General features: G+C 38.5%; 1 protein-coding gene across 1 annotated transcript in view; it reads right to left on the bottom strand.

Moving 5' to 3' along the window:
- Window positions 1–1,712: 1,712 nt before the first annotated feature.
- Window positions 1,713–27,670, bottom strand: part of LOC108713511 (neural-cadherin-like) — a 57,577-nt gene continuing 31,619 nt past the window's right edge. The window contains exons 19-32 of the mRNA XM_041590226.1: window positions 27,044–27,228; window positions 23,668–23,897; window positions 22,582–22,856; window positions 20,415–20,629; window positions 16,598–16,725; window positions 16,369–16,496; window positions 15,080–15,203; window positions 14,224–14,398; window positions 11,474–11,640; window positions 11,121–11,379; window positions 10,417–10,597; window positions 9,006–9,244; window positions 7,096–7,247; window positions 1,713–3,463 (exon numbers count right to left, since the gene is read on the bottom strand). Coding sequence (XP_041446160.1) covers window positions 3,038–3,463; window positions 7,096–7,247; window positions 9,006–9,244; window positions 10,417–10,597; window positions 11,121–11,379; window positions 11,474–11,640; window positions 14,224–14,398; window positions 15,080–15,203; window positions 16,369–16,496; window positions 16,598–16,725; window positions 20,415–20,629; window positions 22,582–22,856; window positions 23,668–23,897; window positions 27,044–27,228 — 2,884 coding nt within the window. The 3' untranslated portion in view covers window positions 1,713–3,037. The remainder of the gene's footprint in view (window positions 3,464–7,095; window positions 7,248–9,005; window positions 9,245–10,416; window positions 10,598–11,120; window positions 11,380–11,473; window positions 11,641–14,223; window positions 14,399–15,079; window positions 15,204–16,368; window positions 16,497–16,597; window positions 16,726–20,414; window positions 20,630–22,581; window positions 22,857–23,667; window positions 23,898–27,043; window positions 27,229–27,670) is intronic.

Genomic DNA, 27,670 nt, shown 5'->3' with positions numbered 1-27,670 from the left:
TTGTAATTTCAGCAGGGTAAATATTCCCCTAGCAACCATGCGTTGATTTGAATAAGAGACTGGAATATGAATAGGAGAGGCCTGAATAGAAGGATCAGTAATAACAATACACTTGTAGCCTTACAGAGCATTTGTTTTTTTAGATGGGGTCAGTGACTCCCATTTGAAAGATGCAAAGATTAAGAAGAAGGCAAATAATAAAAATAAATAAATAATGAAGACCCTTTGAAAGGTTGCTTAGAATTGGCCAATCTATAACATAATAAAAGTTAACTTAAAAGCGAACCACCAAATTTTTGGGACAAAATAATTTTAAAAATATGCTAAACCATTATTTCTAACGCAAAAAAACACATATGCAAAGCAGCGGCAGTTCAACTAGGCACAAAATAAATGAATGGCTGGTGACTAGCCCTTTATGTGACTTAAGGTGGCCATACATGGATAGATCCACTCGTTTGGCGATGTCGCCAAACGAGCGGATCTCCCTCCGATATGCCCACCTTGAGGTGGGCAATATCGGGCAGATCCGATCGTGGGCCCTAGGGCCCAACGATCGGATCCTAGCATTCGGCAAACGGGCGGTCGGATCGCGGGACCGCATCAACGAACAGATGCGGCCGCAATCCGACGGGATTTTCTGTCCCATCCGATTGAGATCTGGCCAACTTTCGGCCAGATCTCGATCGGGGAAGCCCGTCGGGGGCCCCCATACACGGGCCAATAAGCTGCCAACACAGTCTGTCGGCAGCTTTTATAGGCCCGTGTATGGCCACCTTTAGACCGTTGACTCTACAGCATTGACATGGAAGTACCAGTTTGCCAATGCCATGGATACTAGATTTTCAGGTTAAGGGTCACAGGCAGATTCGGGGAGATTAGCCGCCCGACGACGCTCTTCTTTGCGGCGACTAATCTCCCCGAACTGCCTCCCCTGCCTTGCCGCCTGCTAAAATGTAAATCGCTGGAGGGATGGCATTCAAAGTAATTAATTTCCGAAGTTTCATCGTGAGGCAACTTCGGGCAACTTTGGAAGACAAATCGAACCAAGTGCCATCCCGCCTGCTGAAATGGAAATCGCTGTCGGGGATGGCAGTTCGGGGAGATCAGTCGCCCTGAAAAAGAGGAGATTTGTCGCCGAGCAACTAATCTCCCCGAATCTGTGTGCCCTGACCCTTAGGATAACTGTTGCCTATAACAAATGCATATCCTAAATAGTTAAAAAAAAATGTTGACAAACAGCAAGCTGGCATGTGGCGTATGTGCACAGGACACATCATCAGAAAGAAACCAGGTCTGTGTGATGCATTTGATAAGTCTGATGTTTATGATATAATTATTATGCACGAGTGGAGCCTTAGCACAATGTAATCTTTACCTCTCCCTCCAACAAAAGGAGTCCTGCTGATTTCACAGTACATAACTACAAAGACTGAGTTCTGAAATGATATTTAGTGCATTTATTATGGCTTTAGAAAATACATGTATGCACAGCCACATCTTACATAATGTTTGCTATACGGGGAAGCTCCTTCCAGGAACTCAATGCACACAATGGAATAAGATTTGTTATAATCAAAAACAGATAAAAAAAAAAGGGATACTGGAGAAGCAACATGAGATCACAGACCCACACAGCATTCAGGAAAGAACTATAGGCTCCCCATTCAGTGGTTTGGCACATCAAGGAAGAAACTGCACTTACAATTTAAAACATGGGTAGGTATCTTTATTTCACGCTCATTTCCAGATCTGCATGGTGTCAAACAGGATTTGTAGGAGACAATTCAATAGAAAAAGGTTACTAGCTCATCTTAGTTTTCAGGGAGGGCTTTTAAAACCCAGTTCAATCAACTCACTCAGTGCAAATTGATCTTAATTTTCATACTACGGGTATGGGATCTGTTCTACGGAAACCCGTTATCCAGAAAGCTTTGAAGTACAGGATAGCCATTTCCCTCCCATAGACTCCATTTTAATCAAATAATTCAAGTTTTTCAAATCATTTCTTTTTTTCTCTGTTATAATAAAACAGTAACTTGTACTTGATCCAAACTTAGATATAAGTCATCCTTATTGGAAACAATAAATGCTAAAAAAATCTGGAAAACCCCAGGTCCCAAGCATTCTGGATAATAAGTCTTATACCTTTATTAAGGTAGCCCTGTTTAACTGCATTTTATCAGCCTCACAGATGATCTGGTAACCATGTATAGGTTCTCATTGGTAAGTGGAGAAGAACACGTTTTCATTGTTTCAGGAAGGATCATGCATTATTCATGGGACAATTCCATACAGGAGATAAAGGTTTGTTCATTGGAGTGTAAATTCTTGTAAGCCTGGGGCAAAAAGGTTTTATTTCTTTATTAATCAGATCAACCACACAGTCCTGGGATATGTACAAACTATAAAATGTGTTTTAGTTATAGGCTTTTGTTTGTGTTGGCCATTGCACGTCAAGTAGTAGACGGCTGCCTCTGTATACTTCATCTGGACCTCAGTCCCAACAGCCATCTCATCTCATCCATCCTTAGTGAAAAAGGAAATATGAATGGCCATTCCAATCCAGAAAATCCCATCAATCTTTAGGCCTCCAACTAAACTCATAATCTGATCTTTGGGCTGAAATGTTGGCACTTGCACAGTCTTGCCAGAACTTTTATATTAGATCTGATTTCTTTTTACTCCCATTGTTACCTTGGCTAAGCATTCCTGTGCATCGGCATCACCAGATCCGTTAATAACCATACAAGGTAACAGCCCGCTTTCATTATAATAAAACCTTCACATTTTATGGGACTATGGATACAATGATTCCATCTAAGCAAGAGGATATAAAGTTGTAAGTGGGATTTCTTGTGTCTTAAAGGAATTCCTTTCAGGCTCATTACCATCATGGCTAAATGATTTCACTGGCGTTGGCAATAGTTTTATTTGCAGTTGATGACATGTGGTATAAGAAGTCTGCTGACCCCTTATACATCTGGCTGCTGATTGTCAGACCCACTTTTCTCATAGTTCTATAAAATCCTTTGTTTCACTGTAGATCATCTTCTTCGGTGTAGGAGTAGAGTTTGCTCAGCTTTCCAAACTTTGGCCCCCAGTCATTTATATCCTCAAACACAAGATCTTCGTCTACTCCAGATGATGCCAATGTGCTGAGGCTGCTGGCTACTGAACCGTCTCCTTCCATGTCGTATACCTTCAAGCTGTCACAGGACAGAGCCTGCTGAATGTAAGTGGTATCCTTAAATATATCGTAAAAATATTGGCCAAAATCTCCACTGGTAAAAGAACAGCTCGGCTTTGATGGAGGGAGCTGTGACGGCTCCTCCTGGCTGACAGACGTATGATAGTCACAGCTCAAGGGGCTGTTTAAATGTATTGTTCTCATGGTCCTGCAGAGAGTGTTTACAGGGCTGCTCTGAAGGGACAGCTGGAGCTCGGTCATGTTGAATGCATCCTGTAGTGAACAATCACTCTAATTAAACCTGTTTGGCAACTCATATAGTTTTTTTTTTTTACTTTTAAGCACAGCAGTTCCTTACAATATATTCCTCCCAGAAAGAAAGTATTAATTAGTTTTAAAGGAGACATATAGGATAAATGAAAAAAAAAACTACTTTTAAGTAATATATATGGTGTTGCTTTTACATGGTGCTAAAAATAATATTATCTTTAAAAATAGCCCCTTTACTGGAGCTCCCTATAGATGTTCACTGGTCCATGTCTGTGTTTCAAATGAGGGCGTGTCCTAACAGTCCCTGCCAGAAGCACAGTAGGAGGGGGACAGCCAATCAAAGCCCTGCTGTCACACAAGCAAAGAAAGGCTTTAGTTCCCTATCAGGTCCTGCTATCTGTTGATTGGTTCCTGTCCTACAGTGCAGTGAGCTGAGTGCCGTCGGCTCCACTGCACAGCCTGGGAATTCAGGAAGCAGGAAGAGAAGGGAGGGATTATTAGGGTTTTTGCAGAAATATTCAATAAATCAGCCTGAAACACTACTTTTTTAATCACAATTCTTCTATATCTAAATGAGTATAACGCACTAGTACTTTCTTATTTTTTACAAAAAACGTCTCCTTTAATCATAGAAAAGCTAGGGTAGACGGGCAGTGGGATTAGTAAGGGGTCATGGGGGAGGAGTGAGGGGGCATACCTTTTACCAGCTAAGGAGTTCCCTCTGTTACAAGGAAAACAGAATAATGCTTATTTAACATATAATTCTCCACTAACTAAAGTAAAAGTAGTAACCTCTGCTGTATGCTGGCAAATGCACGGAGTTTGTCAGGTAAAATGGGAGACCTAGAATTAATTGTATGCTCTAAAAATTATGATATAATTGGTATCACTGAGACCTGGTGGGATGAAACATGTGACTGGACTGTGAATTTAAATGGTTACACTCTTTTTAGGAAGGACAAAGGGATTAAAAAGGGTGGAGGAGTGTGTTTGTATGTAAAGCCTGAATTAAAGCCATGAACTAAAGAAATAACCATAGATGGCACTGGTGAGTGTGTAGAACAAGCTAAAATTGATATGGAAAAGGATATTGCAGCAAGCAGTAAAAAAAATTCCAAAATTATTTTTTAAATATGTTAATAGGAAAAAAATGAATTAGGAAGGGGTGGGACCTTTAATATCAGAGGAGGGTCAGCTGGTTGATGAAAACAAAATAAAAGTGCAGATTCTGAACTCATATGTTTCTGTCTACACAAATGAAGAACCAGTTAATAGTCCCAATTCTAGTAATAAAACTAATGATGCATGGTTCACACATGAGGAAATTTAAAAGAGACTAGAACATGTTAAGATTAACAAAGGTCCGGGGCCAGATGGTATTCATCCCAGGGTACTTGGCGAGCTTAGCTCTGTGATTGCCAAACCTCTTTACTTAATTTTTCGGGATTCATTAAGGTCTGGCATAGTGCAGAGAGACTGGCGAATTGCTAATGTGGTGCCGCTATTCAAAAAAGGATCCTGTTCTCAGCCTCAAAACTATAGGCCAGTTAGTCTGACGTCCATGGTAGGAAAGCTTTTCGAAGGGTTAATAAAGGATAAGATAGTGGACTTTATAGCAAATCATAATACTATGAGTGTGTGCCAGCATGGTTTTATGCGTAATAGATCTTGCCAGACTATCTTAATTTCTTTTTATGAGAAGATAAGCAGGGACCTTAATTCTGGGATGGCAGTGGATGTGATTTACTTAGACTTTGCTAAAGCATTTGATACAGTGTCACACAAAAGGTTACTGGTTAAATTAAGGAATGTTGGCCTGGAACATAGTATTTGTACCTGGATAGAGAACTGGCTAAAAGATAGACTACAAAGAGTGGTGGTAAATGGAACATTTTCTAATTGGACCAGTGTTGTTAGTGGAGTACCGCAGGGCTCTGTACTAGGTCCCTTGCTTTTCAACTTGTTTATTAATGACCTGGAGGTGGGCATAGAAAGTACTGTTTCTATTTTTGCAGATGATACTAAATTGTGCAGAACTATAGGTTCCATGCAGGATGCTGCCACTTTGCAAAGTGATTTGTCTAAACTGGAAAACTGGGCAGCAAACGCTAAATGCAAGGTTATGCACTTTGGCAAAAATAATATAAATGCAAGTTATACACTAAATGGCAGTGTGTTGGGAGTTTCCTTAAATGAGAAGGATCTAGGGGTCTTTGTAGATAACACGTTGTCTAATTCTGGGCAGCGTCATTCTGTGGCTACTAAAGCAAATAAAGTTCTGTCTTGCATAAAAAAGGCATTAACTCAAGGGAAGAAAACATAATTATGCCTCTTTATAGGTCCCTGGTAAGGCTTCATCTGGAGTATGCAGTGCAGTTTTGGACTCCAGTCCTTAAGAGGGATATAAATGAACTGGAGAGAGTGCAGAGACGTGCAACTAAATTGGTTAGAGGGACGGAAGACTTAAATTATGAAGGGAGAGTCAAGGTTGGGTTTGTTTTCTCTGGGAAAAAGGCGCTTGCGAGGGGACATGATTACACTTTACAAGTACATTAGAGGACATTATAGACAAATGGCAGGGGACCTTTTTACCCATAAAGAGGATCACTGTACCAGAGGCCACCCCTTTAGACTAGAAGAAAAGAACTTTCATTTGAAGCAACGTAGGGGGTTCTTCAGAGTCAGGACAGTGAGGTTGTGGAATGCACTGCCGGGTGATGTTGTGATGGCTGATTCAGTTAATGCCTTTAAGAGTGGCTTGGATGATTTTTTGGACAGACATAATATCAAAGGCTATTGTGATACTAATCTCTATAGTTAGTATAGGTATGGGTATATATAATTTATGTGAAAGTAGGGAGGGGTGTGTGTATGGATGCTGGGTTTTCATTTGGAGGGGTTGAACTTGATGGACTTTGTCTTTTTTTAACCCAATTTAACTATTTAACTATTTAACTATGTAAAAGGACCCAGTCTCCATTTCCAACATCTGCTAAGTGCTATAATTAAAAAAATTATTGTTGGCTGGATATTCCATTGTTGGTCCTAATATAGTAAAAACCACAATGTTCTCAGAAGGTCTAGTAACCCATAGCAACCAATAAGAGTTTACTTTCACCTTTCATTACATTACTCCTATTCTGCAGATGAGGGTCTGGAAGGACAGACAGATGTTTGTCTTCCTACCTGCACTAGACCAGTTAATGGTAACTACTGCCGAATGGTTTTGTTTTTAACGGACTGACATTATTAAATTCGATATCTGTGTCAGTTTGGCAAAATGTGTTTAAATGTTATGAGCAGGCAAATGCCATTCTACTTTATGGGCTGGTAGTAGTCTCTATCACCCTTTCAAATCCTTGCTCCCCAAAGCATATTGTATGTGGGAAGAAAGGATTGGGATAATTCTTTTCCTACAAGCAAATCATTTCAGAATGAAAACGAAATGATTCAATCTTGAACTGTATTGACCAGCGGAGAAGTAATATCTCCCGCTCTCTCTCAAAAGGATATTTGAATGTCAGAGTTTACTATTATTTTCTCTGAGTCGAAGCATAATTCAAAGGTAATCTGGGAAACAATGGCTGTAAATAAATCTAAACACAATAAATATCATTAGTATATATTCATCTTACTTGGTCCTCTTCCCCGCCGCCTTCTTCATTATATTGAAATATATTTTGCCTGGTGTCTTCCAGCTCATCATTATATGCAGAGACATGATACACACCTTGATTCTTTCTCTTAACTTTGCAGCGAGACCACAGAAACACTCCAAGGAGAACAGCTAAGAACCAGTGAAAGAAAATGAGTTCAAACCTTCATAATTCGTCAAAATGCTCCCAAAAAAACGAAATAAAGAGAATATCTGGACAATGTATATGTTAAGGGCCCTTACTCACGGGCATTTGAAGCTGCGCTCCCCTGCGTTCCGGTTTTATGCATTGAGCCGCAGGGGAGCGCAGGAGTAGACGCGCTGAATTCTTTTCAATGCGGCTGTACTCACACAGACACATGTAAGCGCCGAACGCAGGTTGGGACGCAGCATGTTGCATTTTTCCTGCGTTCGGCGCTTACATGCGTCTGTGTGAGTACAGCTGCATTGAAAAGAATTCAGCGCGTCTACTCCTGTGCTCCCCTGAGGCTGAACGCATAAAACCGTATCGCAGGGGAGTGCAGCTTCAAATGCCCGTGAGTAAGGGCCCTAATGCTGTTAGATTGGAGGTAACAGAATCACCCCAATAACAGGGACACTGATTAGCATAGCACTTATACGGCTTCCTTGCAGCCCTGACAGGTTCATTTGCAGTTTTTCAGATGATCCAACAACCTTATCCAGATACATTGTGATTAAATAAATGCAAGCTGCTGAGCTTCACTGCTTTTAAATTAAATGCAATTGGCGCAGCCCTTTCAGCTGGATTTTCATTGACGTTTCCCTGATTTTTGGCTTGATCTAGTAACCTTATTATAATGTGCAAAGATGCTGCAAGAACAAATCAGTGAGTTCACTCAAACTATGTCTGTAGCAAATGGCATTGCTGGTTTAGAGCCTTCGGAAGAAATGGCTGCCTAATTATAGATTATAGTCTATGCCATATAATAGATAATAGTTCATGTGGGGTGTTTTGGGAAGTCATTATTATGATGATATTTTTTTTTACAGCTTTTGTTTATTTAAAGGTACATTTTTTATTGGTTTTAACAACACAAACAGACAAGTACGATACAATATCTGGTAGAATGACATTGGATTAGTGTCGGGTCAAGTACAAAAATATACAGACAGAAGAATGCAATCACTTAGAGTTGCAATTGTTGATATGAATGTGGGTGTAGCTGGGGAGGAGCCCATCAAACCCAGGGGTTTTGTTGCTCGGGAGGATCTGGATAGCCATTTCGATTTCCTCAGTCGTTATGGGCAGGTCAAGGCAGACGCTTTCTGCGGGGAGTAGTGTGGGTTTTGGTATGGGATGTTGAGCGTGTGGTTGAGGAACTATAGAGGTTCCCATAATATTTGGAAAACGCTTCGGGGTTGGTAAATCATTTGGCCCCCTCAGATTGGATGCAGGGTAAATTTTTTACAGCTTTTTAACCAAATGTAATTTATTTGTGGATCAGAAGGTAAAATAACATTCTACAATAGGTTGGTTATACCGGAAGACTGGCAATAAAACTATTAGTTGGAAACACTGTGGAACTACCTGGTGCATGTCCTTCAGATCCGACGCAATGAGAGGAAGCGCATCAGATGTGCCAAATTTAATAAAAAGTAATACAAATGTCGCATCTACAAACTAATTGAATCCAGCACGACACGACTGTCAGATGCGACCGCTGCACGTTGGGTCTTCATCCGACAGTCGTGTCAGATGCAATCAGTTTGTTGATGCGACATTACTTACATTAGATTCGGCGCATCCGACGTGACGCCTACGCTTCCTCTCATCACGTCGGATCAGAAGGACATGCACCGAGTAGTTCCAGCCTCAAATAACAGAAACTATGAATTCATCATATAAGCTCATGTAATATCCACTGGTACCTATTAAGCAGAGGACGCAAACACCGATAGCAAGAAAGATGCTAAAGCCAAATCCTGGATCAGATGTTTGAAGTAATATGTCACACTTGCTTCCTGCATATCCTTCGGAGCAGTGGCAGAGGTAGTCAGTGGGCGACTGTGCAACACAAGTCCCATACTTACAGGGAGTCCTCGCACATTCCGTGTAGATGCAGCCCTGTGTGGTTGCATTCTCTATGTGCAAGTAGCCTGGAGGGCAGCTGTAGAAACAATTAAAAAAACAAACAATGGGGAGGGGGTTCCGACATTTTATAGTTTAATTATGCTACTCTGCATTTTCCACATTACATAATGTTTTTCATAATCCTGGAGGATCATACAAAGATAAAAAGGACACAGTAACTGCAGCAGACATTTGGCTCTATAGTTTGAGATCTGTGTAGTTCTCTAGTTCTTTTATTTTGATCTTTTTTTTTTTGTGGATAAATGCACAGAAAGAAAAATAAAATATAGTTTTTAATTGGTGCTATTTTGATCTTCATTCTTTTCCACTTGAACAGCTGCAATCATATCCAATCCAATTTAGGAAGGTGGATAGCATAGCTTTAATATGATTAACCCCTTAGATACCCCAACTGAGAAAGACTGCAGTCACATCCAAACTACTACAGGTATGGGACCTGTTATCCACAATGTTCGGGACCTTAGGCTTTCCAGATAATGAATCTCACCATAATTTGGATCTTCATACCTATAAGCCTATTAGAAAGTCATGTAAACATTAAATAAACCCAACAGGCAGGTTTTGCTTCCAGAAAGGATTAATTATATCTTAGTTTGGATCAGATACAAGGTACTGTTTTATCAAAAAAATTAGAATTATTTGAATTATTTGGATAAAATGGAGTCGATGGGAGATGGCCTTTCCGTAATTCGGTGCTTTCTGGATACTGGGTTTCCGGATAACAGATCCTATACCTGTCATCGTAAAAATAAGCAATCCAGAATATAGGGCCGGACCTGATCTCCATTTAAGTAAAGGACTCAGCAAGCAGAAAGGTAATAAAACATATAAAACAAAACAAAAATGATGTAATAAAAGAATTTTTAAAAAATGCATGGTTCTTTTCTTCATATGTTCTCCCTGTGTCTGTATGGGTGTTCTTCTGGGTGATGCAGAATACGTTGCCACAATTTAAATAAATACAAAGGCAATTCATTTATTAAAAACCTACAAAGATCCCTGGCCTAGCAAAACTACCAGAAAACATGCGGGAAGTTCCCAAACCACAAAATTGCAAAAAGTTGCCTATACCTGCTCTAGTGTTTGCTATTTGTATCTAAATATGCATGGTGTAGGAGCAATAAACCACAGAATTTATCAAATGCTTAAAACAAATCCAACTGTAAATAAAACATGCTGCCATTTTACCTGCATTTGTGCATCATCCATAAGTCAGTGCAGATAAAATCTTTGCTACATGGGTTCTCTTTGCATGCTTTTGAAATGCATCCTTCCTTCACACCATGGATATTTATGATAGTCACAGTAGAGGTGGTATGATTCTCCATGGGAAGCCTGTAGTTATTCAGCCTTGCCTCCTTCATGCAACCTAGTAAAAGATTAGTATTGCAAAGTCTCCTTAAGTCATCAGTTCCGGCCACTGATCTCACAATTAAAAACAAGTAAATTCCCCTGGTAACAGCTGAGAAATAAAAACCTATTTCAAAGAGATATGTGCCCGAATTAGAATTTTCCTTCTATTATATGAGAAAGAGATTTATGGAGTATTGATTATAGGGTACACAATCTGCTTATTTGATCTATACAAGAATAGAAGCTACAGTAACATACTAATGCTTATCTCTTTAGGCAGCGTTATTCTCTTTAGACAACTATAGATTAAAGGTTGGCGACAAGGTGGTGCTCGACTACTGGTCTAGCCATTTAATTGGGCAGAAAATAATATATCATATGTTTTCACCTTCTCTCCTATTGGTAACGTTTCTCTGGTAGGTAGTTCATGTGCTATACAGTACTGCTGAACCCTAATACCCTTATCATACTATAATTAAACTATAATATAACTTTTTGGCTTAAGCATTGGCAAAAAAAGACTCCATTTTAAAACTTACCTTGGAAACTAAGGAACTGGGGGCTGGTAGTGCCCAAAATGATGCTGTTTGGATCAACTTTTATTTCTTTGTATGTCCCAGGTGCATCTGTAATTTCTCTCTGTCTGTTTCCTTGATTTGCCCGAAGTGTGAACTCATTCTGTATTCTTTCCATGGTAACCTCATTCCATTCCCCTGTGTCAATCTTATGATCTGCTAGTTGAACCATAAGGTCGCCATCACCAATATTATAGGAAACTGTTAAAAGTCCAGCCATCATCTAGTCAAATATAACAGCATTCCATAAATATCATGAATGATAATCGTATTCTTGACACACACAATGCCAAGCCCCAATTCAAGTTCTGTAGTACCTGCAGTTGGATGTATTCTGTCCTGTCTGTTGAAGTCAAGCTGAGAATAATGCTGTTGGCGTGGCGTGTTCTCACCATAGCACTGAAATATGTCCTCTGTGTGGGAAGCATATGAGGAAGCTGGTAATGGACAGAACTTCCTAACTGGAAATAATATTCCTTGCCATCTACAAAACAAGCATACATTTAACTGAATGAGGACATCACAATACTTTAACCTGCGTACGCATCAGCCCCACTAAAGTGTTCCTTTCTCCCATTTGCAATGTAAAAACAAGTCAGCGAATCATACATATGCACCGATGTGAATAGAGCAGCAGACGCACGATTAGGAGTTTCCACTTTTACTTTCCTTTTTAAGGAATGCATACAGAAAAGAAATTCATCCTTCCGAAGGCAATTTCCAACTTAGAATTATGAATCACTGTAAAAGGAATTGCTGAGGTCCAGCACAAAAAGAATTATGCAATTTATCATGAAAAAGTAATAAACACAGCTCCTTACATATAGGAGTTTGGTGATGTGAGTGGGCTTAACATCATCGTTGGAGGGGTCCCACTCCTGAAATCGCACCAATGGCCTCTGGCTATACCACTGCCCATAAATAGAATTTCCTGCCGTGTAATCTAATGCTGTACAAGGCTAGGAGCAATTTTCTGTTTAGCACAAGTACAAAGAGAACAAGTTTCTTTATTTCCTCTGAAGACATTTGTGGTTCTGCAAAGGGCATTTCATTTTAAGTGTGAACTTATGTGTTTAATGCTAGAAACCCTCATGAACTGAGATACGGCAGTCCCAGAAAGCTCCATATGATGGCACACTCTCTGATCAAATAATTGCTTTCCCTATACTGGCTAGATTTGGGAACTGATAGTGAAACACAGAAGGTGCTTCCAGTAGAATTCTTAAGTGAGTGTTGCCATCCTCCCCCAGCTTAGCTGCCCCCGGGGAAATGCCCCTATCTTTTTTACTTACCCCCCGGTGCAGATTCAGGAATCGCAGTTCACGGGAGCCATCATCCGGGTCTTCAGTAATCTGAGACTGGTGAATCAGTACATGCGGAATTGGAGCAATTTTCCAGTTTGCAACAACTGCGCATGAACCGAAATGGACGGAAATTGCCGGAGCTCCAGAAGAAGACACATAGACATGGAAGATGGCTGCGGTGAACTGCGATGCCTGAATCTGCACTGAGGAGTAAGTAAAAAGTTAGGGGCATTTCCCCAGGGGGCAGCTAGGCTGGGGGGAAGGAGGGAGGGGGTCTACGTAGGGTATGGGGGTAGGGTTTTTTTAGTTAAGGGTTGCATTCTCCTTTAAAGAACAAGGAAAGATCAAACTTAAGCATGCATAGTAAATTCAAATTGGAAAATGTTACTCTACTGCACATGCACAAGTCCAAGCCCAAGCAAGGGATGACTGGGAATAAGGTAAAATTGCAGTGCAATGCACTGTAAATTATTTTCTCATGCCAATGCAGTTTTTCCTTTAAAGGAGCAACCACCCATTGGATTCACTGGTGGTGTCTACCATATTGGTACCGCTAGTGAACCCATTAATGCCATAAAGTGACAATATCCATTTCTGAAAGAAAAAGAAAGGCATAATAACTGGGGGAGTACATCTTCATCTTCTTATTGTGAGTTTATTCTCTCCCCAGCTCTACATAAGGTATGTATGCCCAGAAGAGAAAAACGCTGGCTTTTTGCTTCTAAGTTTGGGAACAACTGTTGAAGCACCACATCACCATCTCTCTCCTAGGGATTCCCCCCTGCCAATGTCTGCACATGCACAGTAGAGTAAGAAGCCAAAATTAGAAGCAAAAGCAAATGGTTTGCTCTACCGCACATTAAACCCTACTCAGGGTTGTAGAGAGGATCAACAAAGAGTGTTGATTAAAGAAGATGGTGATTTGGTGCTCATACAATAGTTCCCAGGCCCAGTGCAGTTTTTACTGAACATGATATCAATTACAATCACTCGGTTCCTAAGTGCCTAATGAATTGACACCCCCAATGATTATGATAAAAACTTGGTAAATAAATCGGCTGTGCCAAATAAATAATTTTCGAATATAGTTAGCAAAAAATGTAATGTATAAAGGCTGGAGTGACTGGATGTCTAACATAACGGAACACTACTTCCTGCTTTTCAGCTCTCTAACGCTGAGTTAGTCAGCGACTTGAGGGGGAGCCACATGGGACATAACTGTTCAGTGAGTTTGCATTGATCCTCAGCATTCAGCTCAGATCCAAAAGCTACAGTTATGGCCCATGTGGCCCCCCTTCAAGTCACTGACTAATTCAGAGTTAGAGAGCTGAAAAGCAGGAAGTGGTATTCTGTTATGTTAGACATCCAGTCACTCCAGCCTTTATATATTACATTTTTGTATATTAGAAACATGTTTTATTTTGCACAGTCTATCTATTTACCCTGTTTTTATTTTTATACTCCTTTAACGTTTGTATGTGCCTAATCTAATTTATAGAGAGATCTACATTTTGTGGTTCTGAATCATGAATGGCATTTGAGTCCTGTTTATCTACATCAGAAATGATCATTGCGTATTCATGGGTAAATGGAATATCAACATGAAAAAAGTTGCTGCACTGTATTCTGCCTGCAAATTCAGTATTTGTTCAGTATTTTGACCCAGATATTGTTGTAAAGCACAGATTTCAGAATAAGTATTAAGTGTTGCAGATTTTGAGACTTAAGTTCCAAACTTTTTCTGGTACAAATATTTGTAGTACCTTTTTCACATTCATATCCACTTCCGTTTGGTGAACAGTCACAGCTGGTTAAACCAGGCTCCCTGCTGCATCTGGGAGGAACCTCACATGTCGATGCTGAAGAACAAGCTGGGTCCTTTATGGAGCAGCCAGGGAAGCTATTAATGGATTCCAGTGAAGCTCCAAGATCATACATCTGTATTGTTAGAAGAATTGCATTGAAACATTAGCAATAGCAAATTCTGAACCACTTTCATTTTGATGAGAAAAACGTAAGATAAATTCAAGTTTACAGTAAATAATAAAGCTGCGTGTAAACATGCAAAACCGCACCAGAGTGAGCTTTGTAAATGCACGTAGGAGAGAATGACAATGGTTAAATCAATGAACTTTTTCCTGCTTCAGCTCCTTAGAGAACCTTGGGCCAGTCACTCAATACCCTTGTTGCTCCATTACCAGAACTTACATGAAAACAGGGGCAGGGATTCATTGGTCTGGAACAATTCAGTGTTGCATAACATTAGTAGTGCTGTAGAAGCATAAAAATAAAATACTATATGTAAAAACATCTCCCTCTGATGATTAATTATATATCAGAGCTCACTATGCAATTTCTGAAATACCGCCATAAAGTCAGTGTTTCAATATATTTACTGCATATAAATATATTTTCCTTCTCTTCATGTACTATCATTTTTAAAAACCCAGTCAAGCTCATTTACTAATAATGGCACATTTGCAACCCATAGCAACCAATCAGTGATTAGCTTTGTTCAATCAGCTGCAGAAAGAATTAAGGCACACAAATAATAGCTTCCAGGCTTTTCCCCAGGATTCTCCAGCACACAATCAAGTAGCATGACTGAGCTTCACTTACTTGCTTATTGAGAAATACATTGCGCAGGCAGCCCTTAAAGTGCTGGTATGGTAGCTGCCGATACGAAGGCGGTGTGGATTCCTTTACACCACCCAACTGCAAAACAGAATGCGGATTCCAAAACCTTTTAAAGAAAACAGGGTTTTAATACTCTCAGCTGGACCACATTTAAAAATTGATAGCAAAAAAACTGAATCATGATGCCATATGTTATCCAAATCTGAAATTCACTAAGAGGTGATTTATTAAAAATTGCTAATTGTCATTTGTGGCCAAAAACTTTTGTTCTTCTACCCCTTACTCTTCTCATCTTACATTTTGTAGCTCCTGCAGTTTTCTTTGCCCCCAGCTCATTGTTCTATATCTTTCACGCCCTCCTCTTCCCTTTGCCCTATGCAGTAACATAGTAACATAGTAAGTAAGGTTGAAAAAAGACACATGTCCATCGAGTTCAACCTTTTCTAAACTTCTTTTATATGTCTACCTCACCAGTCTCTTGACCCTGCACCTGCATCAAGCAGCAGCTAATTCTACATGGTTCTAATTTAAAGACATGTGTGGAGCTCATGGTTGGCTTATGAATCTATTGTATCATTACTTTCTCTTGAAACAGAAATCAGTGCTAATACCAGGAAAAATGGGGTGTTTCTTAGTCCCTTGTTGAATGAGGTGGGCAGTCCAATATGGCCTCTCTCATGCCTCCATACTTACTGTACGCATGAACGGGGCATGAACTGGGGTGAAGGTTCCACATTACTAGTTAATAAAATGTAAATTACTGCGCTTTTTGCCTCCCCTAGTAAACTGCCACATACTGCTGCCTGAGACAAGGTTCCTAATTTGCTCCATGGCAGGAGCAACCCTGAGAAAGCCTAAACAGTCTACCACTAAGAGGCATATTTATTATGCTGTGTAAAAAACAGCCGGATAATCGACCATACATCGCCAGGCTTCACCACGGAAAAAAACAGCATAAAATATTTCTTTACATTTTTTCTTAGAAGATGTAAAATAACGGTGGCCAATCTGGTGTTCGCATGGCGTAAAAATACACAGCTTTTTACATTGTTTTTTTTGGCAAATTTTGTTTTACACAGCATAATAAATATGCCGCTAAGACTAATAAATAAAAAAAAAAATACAGGAAACAAAAAGAATTAATATGCAAATATATAATGAATGGCTACTATTTATCGGCATATGTGTGGGTGTGTGCATTGTTGCATGCAAAATAATGATTTTTGAACAAGAAAAGTAGCAAAGGCCTATCTATCTGTTATATTCCTTACCTCATTTCCTGTGCAATCAGCCCACTAACTTCACAACCCGATCGATCCTCTATTAACAATTCCTTTCCAACGCCCTCCTTTTCATGAATTACTGAAGAGCTGCAACGGTCTAGAATGACACTGACATTCTGTGCCAAATAAAAAAAAAAAAAGATGTTGTTCCCTATAACTCTTACATGGAGAATATAATACAAAATTCTGAGTAAACAGTTTTACAAGTAAAACCAACCTTTTTCTTTATTCGTATGTCAATCCGATGCCATGTCCCATCAGTCACATTAACTGGGGCTGGAAACTGAAGATGTAGTGTGCCGGACCCTTCTCTGATCATCACAGTTGGCACACTTCTTAAAACTCCTTCCGGAAAGGAAGAAATATCTGTATTAGTTGCTGTTAAAAGAAACCTTAACACCAAGAAATGAAATTGTTTTAAAGTAATGGAAATATTATGTAGTGTTGCTCTGTGCTGGTGAGACTGGTGTGTTTGCTTCTATATTCAGAAGATATAGTGTATATAAAAATCTGCTGGTTAGCCATGGGGGCAGCCATTCAAAGCTGAAAAAGGAGAAAAGGCACATAATATACAGCAGATAACAGATCATCTCTGTAGTATACAATACTGTGTATCCTGTGCTTGAATGGCTGTTACACAGCAGCTTGTTTATATACACAATAGCAGTGTTTCAGAAGCAGACATGCACGTTTTACCAGTGCTTGGCAGCAGTATATACTGAGTCAGCCCAGTGGTACAGTAACCCTAAGGCACTGCACTTCCATGACTACATTGACTTTAAAGCCCCCTATCTTCCTATCTCTGCTGAGGGACTGCACATGCACATCTCCCAACATTTGAAAAATGGAAAGAGGGACAAAAATATCTCATTTTATGGCCACACCCTCTAAATATCATGACAATTTTACAAAATTTGGCAGGTTATGGAACATTTGAACATATTTCTGTTTCATATTTTATGTATTGTTACAGTTTTGCTAATGAAGGTGAATTGCCCTTTAAACTACAAGTCACAATTCTCCCAAGAGACCTGCTTATCTTAAATACAACCAAATGCGGGCGATGTTCAACTATAACTCACCCACCGCTTGTTGTAGCATCGGGTGCAAGCTGCTTGTCCCCCTGCCGGCACTCTGAATCCTGTGAAAATGGATTATTGTGCCAACAAACTAGGCAACGTTTTAGGCCAATGCCCTTTCACAAGCCTCTGGCGTTTGCCTGAAACGTTGCCTAGTGTGTTGGCACAATAAATCACTTTCATAGGATTCGGAGTGCGGCAGCATGTGTTTCTTCTGCTTATCTTATGTAGTTACAATTGTATCTAAATGCAGGTGCTGAGTTTTCTGGCCTCTCTGCCAACAGCCTCTTATTTAAAGGAGACGGAAAGGCTAAAATTAAGTAAGCTTTATTAGAAAGGTCTATATAAATACATCAGTAAATCCTCAAAGTAATGCTGCACTGAGTCCTCTGTAAAAAGAAACACCACATTTCTTTCCTTCTATTGTGTACACATGGGCTTCTGTATCAGACTTCCTGTTTTCAGCTTAAACCTCCAGGGCACGGCCTTGAGCATGCTCAGTTTGCTCCTCTTCCCTCTTACCCTCCCTGCTGTAATCTGAGCCCAGAGCTATGAGAGTGACTCAGGCAGGAAGTGATGTCACTCCAAGCCAATATGGCAGTTGCTATCCTATAGAGAACACTTCAAGAGCTGTTTACTCAAGTATGGTAAAGCATTCTGCAGAATAAATAGTGTTATAGCTGGCACTATTGTAGCTAATCTATTGGCAATAAACTGCTTCAGTAGCTTTCCTTCTCCTTTAAAGGGGTGGTTCACCTTCCAACACTTTTTTCAGATCAGTTGTTTTCAGATTGTCACCAGAAATAAAGTAATTTTCCAATTACTTTCTAATTTTTATTTTTTACCGTTTTTCCAAAATCTAAGTTTAAAGGTGAATGTTCATGTCTCTGGTGTTTGAGTCTGGGAGCTCAGTAATTCAGGTGCAGACTCTAAACGGTTACAATTTTGCAACATTTAGTTAATACATTTCGCAGCAGCATCTTTGGAATATTAGCAACTATTGTATCAAGTCTAACAGCTATCTGTAATGAAACTTAGGAATTCAGCTCAGCAGGGACAAATTGTATCAATTTAGAACAGTTTACAGGGTCGGTGACCCCCCCTCCCAGAACTGCTTTAGAAGGTAAGAAATTACACTTAACACTTCAATATTAGAAAAACTGTTACAAATAGAAAAGAGAAAGCAATTGGAAAAAGTCTTTAATTCTGGTGAACAATCTGAAACCAACTGAACTGAAAAAAAACGTTGGAAGGTAAACAACCCCTTTGATTAAATTTCAGAAACTTTGTGTCATATTCTGGTTGTTCAGTGGAGGAGAACAAAGAGAAATGTGGGACATTTCAGTGAGAAACCAGGACTAAGGGCTGAGCTGTCAAAATCGGGACTGTCCTGCAAAAAACGAGACAGACGGGAGGTATGCACATGCTCAGTGGTGTTGCAGTTACTGGCAACTTCTTCATAATGCAGCATCTACCAAATAAATGAAACCTTTTGGCTGGTTAAGTATCATGATGATCTAATGCGTTACCTGAAATCCTGACTTCCAGTGACATCAAACAGATGAAACCTCTGCCTGCTGATTTGCTTTTTTTGCTTTGTGTGATATGATGCAACCTGTGCTAGTTATATTCTTATTTATTGCTATGCAAGGGACATTACTAATCAGCATAATGTCGATTTCCTTTAAAAAGCAAATATTGAAAAAAGGATTGTACTGCAGAGCTGAGTAGTTAGGGCACATCTGCACAGCATGGTTTAACAGAGATAACCTCCGTTTCCGACAAGCAAGTTTTTTGACTGTCCCTAAGCCAATAAATACAAACAGCAATACATATCCACTTAGTATGTGCAGTGCTTTCGGCACCAGGGAGAGCAGGAACCAAAATAAGAAATGTGAGAAGCTACAAGGGCAACTTCAGAGGTATGGATCTTTACTGTGAGAAGACTGCTGTGCCCCAAGGCAGTAGGATATTTGCAGACGAGGATCGTCATTTCTAATCAAATGTTCCTTTAAAATTAAAGCTGATTTTTAAATTTGCTCCAGCTTAAGCACAGATTTTCCATCTTCTGTAGGCGCTGCTTTAATGTCCCTACTTGTATTTGTAACAAAATGGTTTTTCGTTCCTTCTATAAAAATTAATTGACCACTAAAATTAACACTGCTTTCAATTAGTGTTTTAAAGGCTTTTTTTTTTACGTTCTCTTTTTAAAATGCAAATAAAATGAGCTTCAATTGCAGTAATTACAAATCTACTTTGTAAATAGCAAATGTTAAGATCCATCTTATTCTTTTTCAGATGGAAAAAAAAAAACCTGAGCTCTAGAGTCTATAGCAGACATCATAAAAATGATTTCCCCTTAAACCTATAACACTGTTCTTCTTTGGGTCGTCGTGTATGAAAATAGCGAGTACTGTATATACTCGAGTATAAGCCGTCCCAAGTATAAGCCGAGGTACCTAATTTTACCTCCAAAAACTGGGAAAGCTTATTGATTCAAGTATAAGCCTAGGGTGAGAAATGCAGCAGCTTCTGGCAAGTTTCAATCAAAAAATTGAGGGGTTCTGCTCCCATTGGAGATGCCGGCGAATATTCTTGGAGACTATTCTTGGACGCCAGCGACTATTCTTGGACGCTGGCGAATATTCTTGGGCGCTGGCGACTATTCTAAGACGCCGGCGACCGTTTTTGCGCTTGATCCGAGTATAAGCCAAGGTAGAGTTTTTCAGCATATTTGGGGGGCTGAAAAACTCGGCTTATACTCGAGTATATACGGTATTTCTCCCACCGTCGTCAAATTTAATTTTATAAAACTAGTTTCTGTTCCTGTTGTATTTGTATATAAAACAAGTAATGAAATACATATATAGAGATAAAGCACTGCGTATCTTGACAGCGCTATATAAATAAATGATGATGATGATAGAGAGAACACAGTTATATTGTTTAGTATACCAATGGCAATGAAGTTGTGATCATTCCCGGAAGGCTGGTTGAATATAGGTCCACTGTAAAGTAAGAGTCCATCATGTTTATCACTTATAAACTCCAGTGAGAGATGACTGTCAGAGCAATGCCTGATGGGAGGAAACCAAGCATAGCCATTTCCATTAAAGGTTCGCTGTGTCTGCTGGCAAAGTGGCCCGTGAAACTGAGGCAAACAATGACACCTGAGAACAAGAGTGGAAGGGAATGTAGTAATTAATCTTTTTATGGAAAAACAGGTACAAGATTATTGTACATAAAGCATTATTTTTATCATCTGTTCGGACAATAGTAAATTTGCCTTTGTTGTAGTTGTAATATGTAATGCTGTACCTTTTAATTTAAATGGGATTCTTTATATTCTGGTTTAGTTAAACAGCTTCTTGAAGAATATTTCCTACTGCCAACTCTGGGTCTGTCTCAGCATCCCAAAGCAGTGACTGGATCAACCCTGCTTAGTTGTCTTATATAATTATATATAATGATCTCAAATCTGTGATGACCATGTTTTCATGTTGTGCGGACTATAAGGGATTGTGACACACGCTGCTACTTGGGGAGATTAGTCACCAAACAAACAACATTAGTGACAAATCTTCAGGCGACTAGGGATGGGCGAATTTATGGCCTTGTTTTGGCAAAAAAATTACGCCCATAGACTTGTATGGCGTTGTGCATCAAAATAAAGACGCGCGACAATTTTTTTGACGCCCATAGACTTTAATGGGCATCGCCAACATTGCGCCGGTGTTTTTGGCGAAATGAAACGGCTCAATCCTATTCACCCATTTTTAAAAAATTTGATTTTTTTTTTCTTTTACCAAATTTCGAATGTTTTTTTTTTCGAATTTCAGGTTTCTGGGAGTTGATGGGAGTTTTTAGAAACTGCCATAAACTCGAAATTCTACCCTTGATAAATCTGCCCCTATCAAAGGTCAAGGTGAATTTTCTAATGAAAAAAATTGAAATTTCAAGCTATTTTTTGTGTACTTCAAATAGGGAATAGTCCAAATTCAATTTGAAAAAAATTCCAATATCGAAATTTATCATGTAGTGTCTCTTTAAAAATTCAACTTCGACCATTCGCCATCTAAAACCTGCCGAATTGCTGTTTTAGCCTATGGGGGACCTCCTAGAACCTATTTGGAGTCAATTAGAAGTTTTTGGGGGGTAAAACTTTGTATAGAATTCGATTAAATGCGCTATTCCTATGATTCGTACAAACTTAATTTTGGTTGGTCTTTTTTCATTCGAATTTCGACGTTTTTTTCAATTTAAATTCAACCCTTGATTAATATGCCCCTAAGTGTCAGATTGCTGCTATGCAGTCTTGAAATATTCATATATTTCCTTCCTTATATCTATCTGTCTTTTTGTTTATGTGTCCATTATACCTTATTTTATAAAGGAAAAAAATGTTCATGAGATGTGGGTCTTTTTTTCACATGACCAAACTGAAACTGACTTATTTTAGGCATAATTCATTTGAAAAGACAATTATGGACCAGTTTCAATTTGATAAGAAAAAATGTATTTCCTAATTCAATTCCAAATTAATGCATGGGGCCATATTCATATTAATTAGAAAACATTATTTTATGGTAAAAACTTGTGGGCAAGATTCAATTTGAGAAGAAAAAAAATTCTGCTGATTTGACTCTAATTGCAATTGTTTGTGGTTTCTGGGAATTAAGATGTATTTCTTATTGAAGATCAAAGTCTTGTTCAGGGATGATTCTATATGTACAGTATACAGTATGTATCCACCTGGGACAGCCAACCATTACAGGGTTTACTAATAGTTTCCTTATTAGTAAGGAAATACAGCAAAGTGCTATCCACAAAGTAGATATCTCAGGATATGATATTTCTCATTATGTTCTTTAACATTTTCCACTTTACTACACTAGCAACAAGCAAGTGCCCTTAAACTTCATTTAGTAGAGAGAGGCGCAGGTACCAATGCACTGATAAATTCGCATATTTTAACTAAAATACCATATTTCTGTCAATTTAAACATTATAATATTCCACTGTACTCTAACACAATGAAACTGTGCGTGTAGAATACGTTTTGGAGTATACTTAGAAAGTTCTATAATCAACAAAAGATGATTGTGTTGTCATAGAAGCTCACCTGTAGCCATTATTGGTATCTCTACAAGTTCCACCATTAAGACAGGGATTCTGAAGCACAGAAGAACAAGACTGATGAACTCTGTCCCTTAATGGACATCTACACACTGTGTTAGTATGTTGGGTAACAGACACAAATGAAATTCTCCCTGTATCCACAAGGAATGGGAAGTCTCTGGAAGAGCTGTAGCTGCAGTCTTGAGCATTTGCACAGTCTTGCGCGAAACAGAAATCGACTTCTACAGAGGACGTGTTTAACTTCAACAGTGACTGGACCTTATATCAGACAGAGCAAAAGGTTCATTTTGTGTAATCAGGGATTTTTTTAAAAAAAAGTACATAGTTGCACGAAAGGGTTTTTGCAAATACAGATTATAAATGGAATTATACTGTTTATGTTCAAGTCATATTTTTTATGACTTGAAGGAAACTGTTATATTGCACTGCAGTCCTGGGGAGTTATTTATCAAAGTCCGAATTTATCTCAATATTTTCTGCTACAAACTCTGCGTTTTTTACGCTTATTTATTATTACATTTTCCCGAAATCTAGCTTTGCGGGTAAAAATCCAATTTTCACGTTTTTTTTGGATCCTTTCATCCAATTTTCGCGATTTGTTCGGAATTTTTACCCAAAAACTTCAAGGTATTGCACGAAACCCAGCGCACATCACAAAATCATTGGGACTTCTCCCATTTACTTATATGCAACCTCGACAGGTCTGAGATGCCGGATTTTTTGATTCAGACTTTTCCATCCTCAGGGATTAATACATTCGGAAAAAATAGTGATTTTGTAAAATTCTGATTTTATAACAAATATAATCACAAATTTTTTGTGATTATAGCATTCGGAGTTTAGTAAATAACCCCCTTGGTGTATGATGTATAGTGTGTATGGTGAGCACGCAGAATTGTTTTAACAGGAAAAACATTTTTTACGTAGATATTGCCAGCACATCTTTTATACTTGATACTAATAACCTATCCCAAAGTTAAATGAATGTCTTATCAAAAAAATATTTGTGCCTTTAAACAAAGACTGTTTCATAACCTCACTTATAAATATTACAGAACCTGATACCTACTTTTCCTCTGTGAGCCGAGAGCACACTCTGCAAGACCTCTGGTTTGTAAAAAGTAGAAGATTCACGCACTGCAAATCTCACGTCTGTTTGATGCCCTTCTGCATTTGCCAGGCTGAATATCTGAACATTACTGGGATGAGCTGGTACCACTGCTGCTAAGGTCATTTGCAACTGTTCATAAGTACTCAATCCTAATTCATCTTTGTGTAGAATTTCCTCTGCAGTCATATCTGAGAAGGGATTCAATGTAGCAGAACATTATGTGTATACAAGTAAATTGAAACAGACACACAATATAGAATGCAGATCAATGTGTTCAATCAAACTATATACTGTATTATGAATAAGATAAACTGAATGTAAAATATAAAGATAGAGGATTCTATCAGACAATTACTTTCACTTTCCATTCATCGCTTCCTAATTGTCACTGCTCTCCACACATTTCCTGTTCTTTTCACTGTTTAATGGTGTAGCCAGTGCATGGGGATGGACATCAGGTCCCCTATTCTGGTGCACAAACAAGATTCTGAGATGATACAAGGCTTGTCTTAATAACAGTGTCCACAAAATGACTCCTGCCTGCTTGTTATAATTATTAATTCCCAGACTGAAGGAAACCCAATTCAAATAATTTATATAGTGTAATTAAAGTTCATTTTGCTTGACTAATGTGATAAAATAGGATTTTGAATAATTATTTTTGGTGACGTGTCCCCTTTAAGGGAATGAAAAGTTGGGAATGAGGAGAAGAGGAACTTACTGTAAGTGCAGGTATGATCACTGAGATTAGAAGAAAAGTTCCATTTTAAATATATATATATTATACTATATTTTATATCAGGGGCATAATACAGAGGAAACAGACCCTGCAGCTGCAGGGGGCCCAGGATGTATAAGGGCCCCATGAGGCCCTAATTCATATACAGTTTCAATAAATATTGCTAAAACAGGTCAACCTCTAGACATTTTGGGGGCCTAAAATTTGCTGTAGGGCCCAGCAACATCTCGTTATGCCACTGTTTAACATTATACAGGTATAGGATCCCTTATCCGGAAATCTGATATCCAGAAAGCTCCAAATTACAGAATGGCTCTCCCATAGACTCCAAATAATCCAAATTTTTAAAAATGATTACCTTTTTCTCTGTAATAATAAAACAGTAGCTTGTACTTGGTCCCAACTAAGATGTAATTAATCCTTATTTGAAGCAAAACCAGCCTATTGGGTGTATTTAATGTTTAAGTGAATTTCTAGTAGACCCAAATTACGGAAAGATCCATTATCCGGAAAACCACAGGTCCCGAGCATTCTGGATATGAGGTCCCATACCTGTATTTGCACTGTATATATATAAATATGGCTTTTTAGCAAGGGAGAAAATACAGGGTTACTGAAATATGCTTGAAACACAAAGTTGATCCAGGAAATGACAAAGGGGTATTATCCCTGATACTTTGCACCTTTCTGCTAATAAAAATGTAAGGGCTTGTCCCTGCTTGCACCAGCCTTCGAGTGCCAGTGAATCTTTCCTTGTACTTTCATTTGGAGGGTGCCGATCCCTCCATCACCATGCACAAGGCGTGCAGTTTAAAAGGCATGGGTGTGTGAGCGGTGCCTCCTTCTATCCAGGGACTGGTCTCATTTTCATCTTGGAGTCAGGAAAGAAATATTTTCCCCTCTGATGTGCTTTGGAGAGGCTTCAGATGGGGTTTTTCACCTTCCTCTGGATTAACCAACAGTTAGGCAGGTTTTTTTTTTTTAAAATACAAAGATTGAACTTGTAGTTCAATCTTTTTTCAGCCTTAATTACTATGTTGCGTCATGAACACTTATTATAACTCATGATATTAGCAAGCTCTGTTGTTAAGGATATAATTTACAGGATATTCATGACTTTTGGGTATTATAGTAATGTAATTCTAATATACTGTAAATGATGAACTATTGCATATTATCAAAACATTTTTCCAAATGATTTATAAACACCCGATAGGAGACAATATTCTTTTTTCCTTATTTACCTGCATTCAGGTTAAAAAGATGTATGAATGCAGGAGATGCAAGGCAACAAATATCCCACAAATGCAAAAACATTTTCTTTTATCACTTTGTTTTATATATTTTGTTTCCAATTTGAATCGGGAATGGATGTATTTCATACTGAATTTTTCTTTAACACCACCTAAAGAAGCAGAGGCATGCCCCTTATGTTGTGTAATATAATGATGACAATGGTGAGCATCCTGGGAAGGGAGCACTACTGTTAGCCTTTACAAGACCCATGCTTTCAGTTATAAGAAGCACCCGTGATATAAGGAATTATTAAAGCACACAAAACGATGCACAATTGAGTACACATTGACACTATTCATAAACATACTTGCATCTGTACATGCTCTTATAAACTTGCAGCACGTGCCAATGCGTCCCATTGGAAAATAGTCATTACATAATCATTAGTTAAACCGAGCACAGTCATTAAGGAACTGACCCAAGGGCATTTTATCAAGTTATTTTCAACATTCCTTTCTTTGTAAAAGTCTACTGTTGTTATATTTCACATTCCCAGTAAACTTATCTAGTTTTCTACCTTTATTCAACCTTAAAAATATATCACATTCTCAAGCGCTGCAAGGAATGAAAGAAAGAATGAAGAAACAAGCAGCAGCATTTCACTCACATGAATTAATATGACCATGAATATGCCATATGCACCAGCCATTGGACTAATTAATGTGACATATGGGGCTGTGCTAGTTCTATGTGTCAGATTGATGCTACGCAGTCTTGAAAGGATGAGGGCTCTTGGAAAATGTCTTATATTTCCCATCTTTTCTATATATCCCTTATATCTGTCTGTTGACTTGTCCATTATACATTATTTTGTAAACAAAAAAAATTCATAAGATGTGGGTCTTTTTTTTAATTACCAAACTGTCTAAATTTGGACATAATTAATTTGAAAAGACAATTATGGACCCGTTTCAATTAGATGAGAAAAAATGTATTTCCTAATTCCATTCCAAATGACCCCATAGGGCCATATTCATATCAATTATAAAACATTATTTTATGGTAAAAACAAATGGGCAAAATTAAATTTGAGACAAAATTCTCTGGTTTTGGTTCTAATTGTTCCCATAGAGTTTTCATGTGAGAAACAGTGAGAGAAGTTTTTCCTAATTGCAATTCATCTTGCTCTATAGTAAAATCTGGAACTGAATTAGGAAAATTAGGAGAATTAATTAAGGAAAATTAGGAGAATTAATAAGCTTTACTTATCAAGTTGGATCTGGCACATCATTTTACAAATACAGTGTTTTAGCAGTTTTTCTTCTTATACTAAGATGAAATGTCTTTAAAATAACTTACTTGTTAGTCTTATAGACACAGAATTGAGGATGGCTTCTCTTGTTATGTCTTTCACATGAATCCTTACAGTAGACATAACCTCTGGCCAGATTCCATCTGAAACTTTAATTTTTAAATCATATGTTCCTTGGTGAGGTTTGTCCAACATCACAAGTGATCCATTATTTTGGTTTAGCCAAAATTGCCTTCACATTGGAAATAGAAACAAATAATGAATAAGATTGAAAATCACCGACTCTTGGGCCAATTTAAGATTGCTTGTGCCTTTCAACATGAGCAATTTTTAAGGAAACCCTGCGTGAATTTACTAATGATGCGAGGTTTCGTTAAAAAAAAAAAAAGTGACAATCTTCGTAATTTTACCTGTACCGAATTTGGCAGCTTTTAGGTTTTTTTTAAAGGTTTTTCTTCTTTTCAAAAGCCTGTTTGGGTAAAATGACAAAGCTTGACATGGTTTTACCAGCACAAAACCTTGTATTCCCCGTAGTTAGGCAGCTTGTCCTTTGTTTTGATGGAAAGGCTTGTCACAGCTGGTTGAAATTTAAATGTTGGTGAGAGTTTTGGGCAGATTCCATTAAAACACATGACAGGCTGTACTACTGGATTCAGGCACTTCTCCAATGGCTG

This window comes from Xenopus laevis, chromosome 4L, assembly GCF_017654675.1.
Source record: "Xenopus laevis strain J_2021 chromosome 4L, Xenopus_laevis_v10.1, whole genome shotgun sequence".
NCBI lineage: Eukaryota > Metazoa > Chordata > Amphibia > Anura > Pipidae > Xenopus > Xenopus laevis.
The sequence above is the reverse complement of the archived record's forward strand: the minus strand, read 5'-3'. Positions and strand labels throughout refer to the sequence as shown.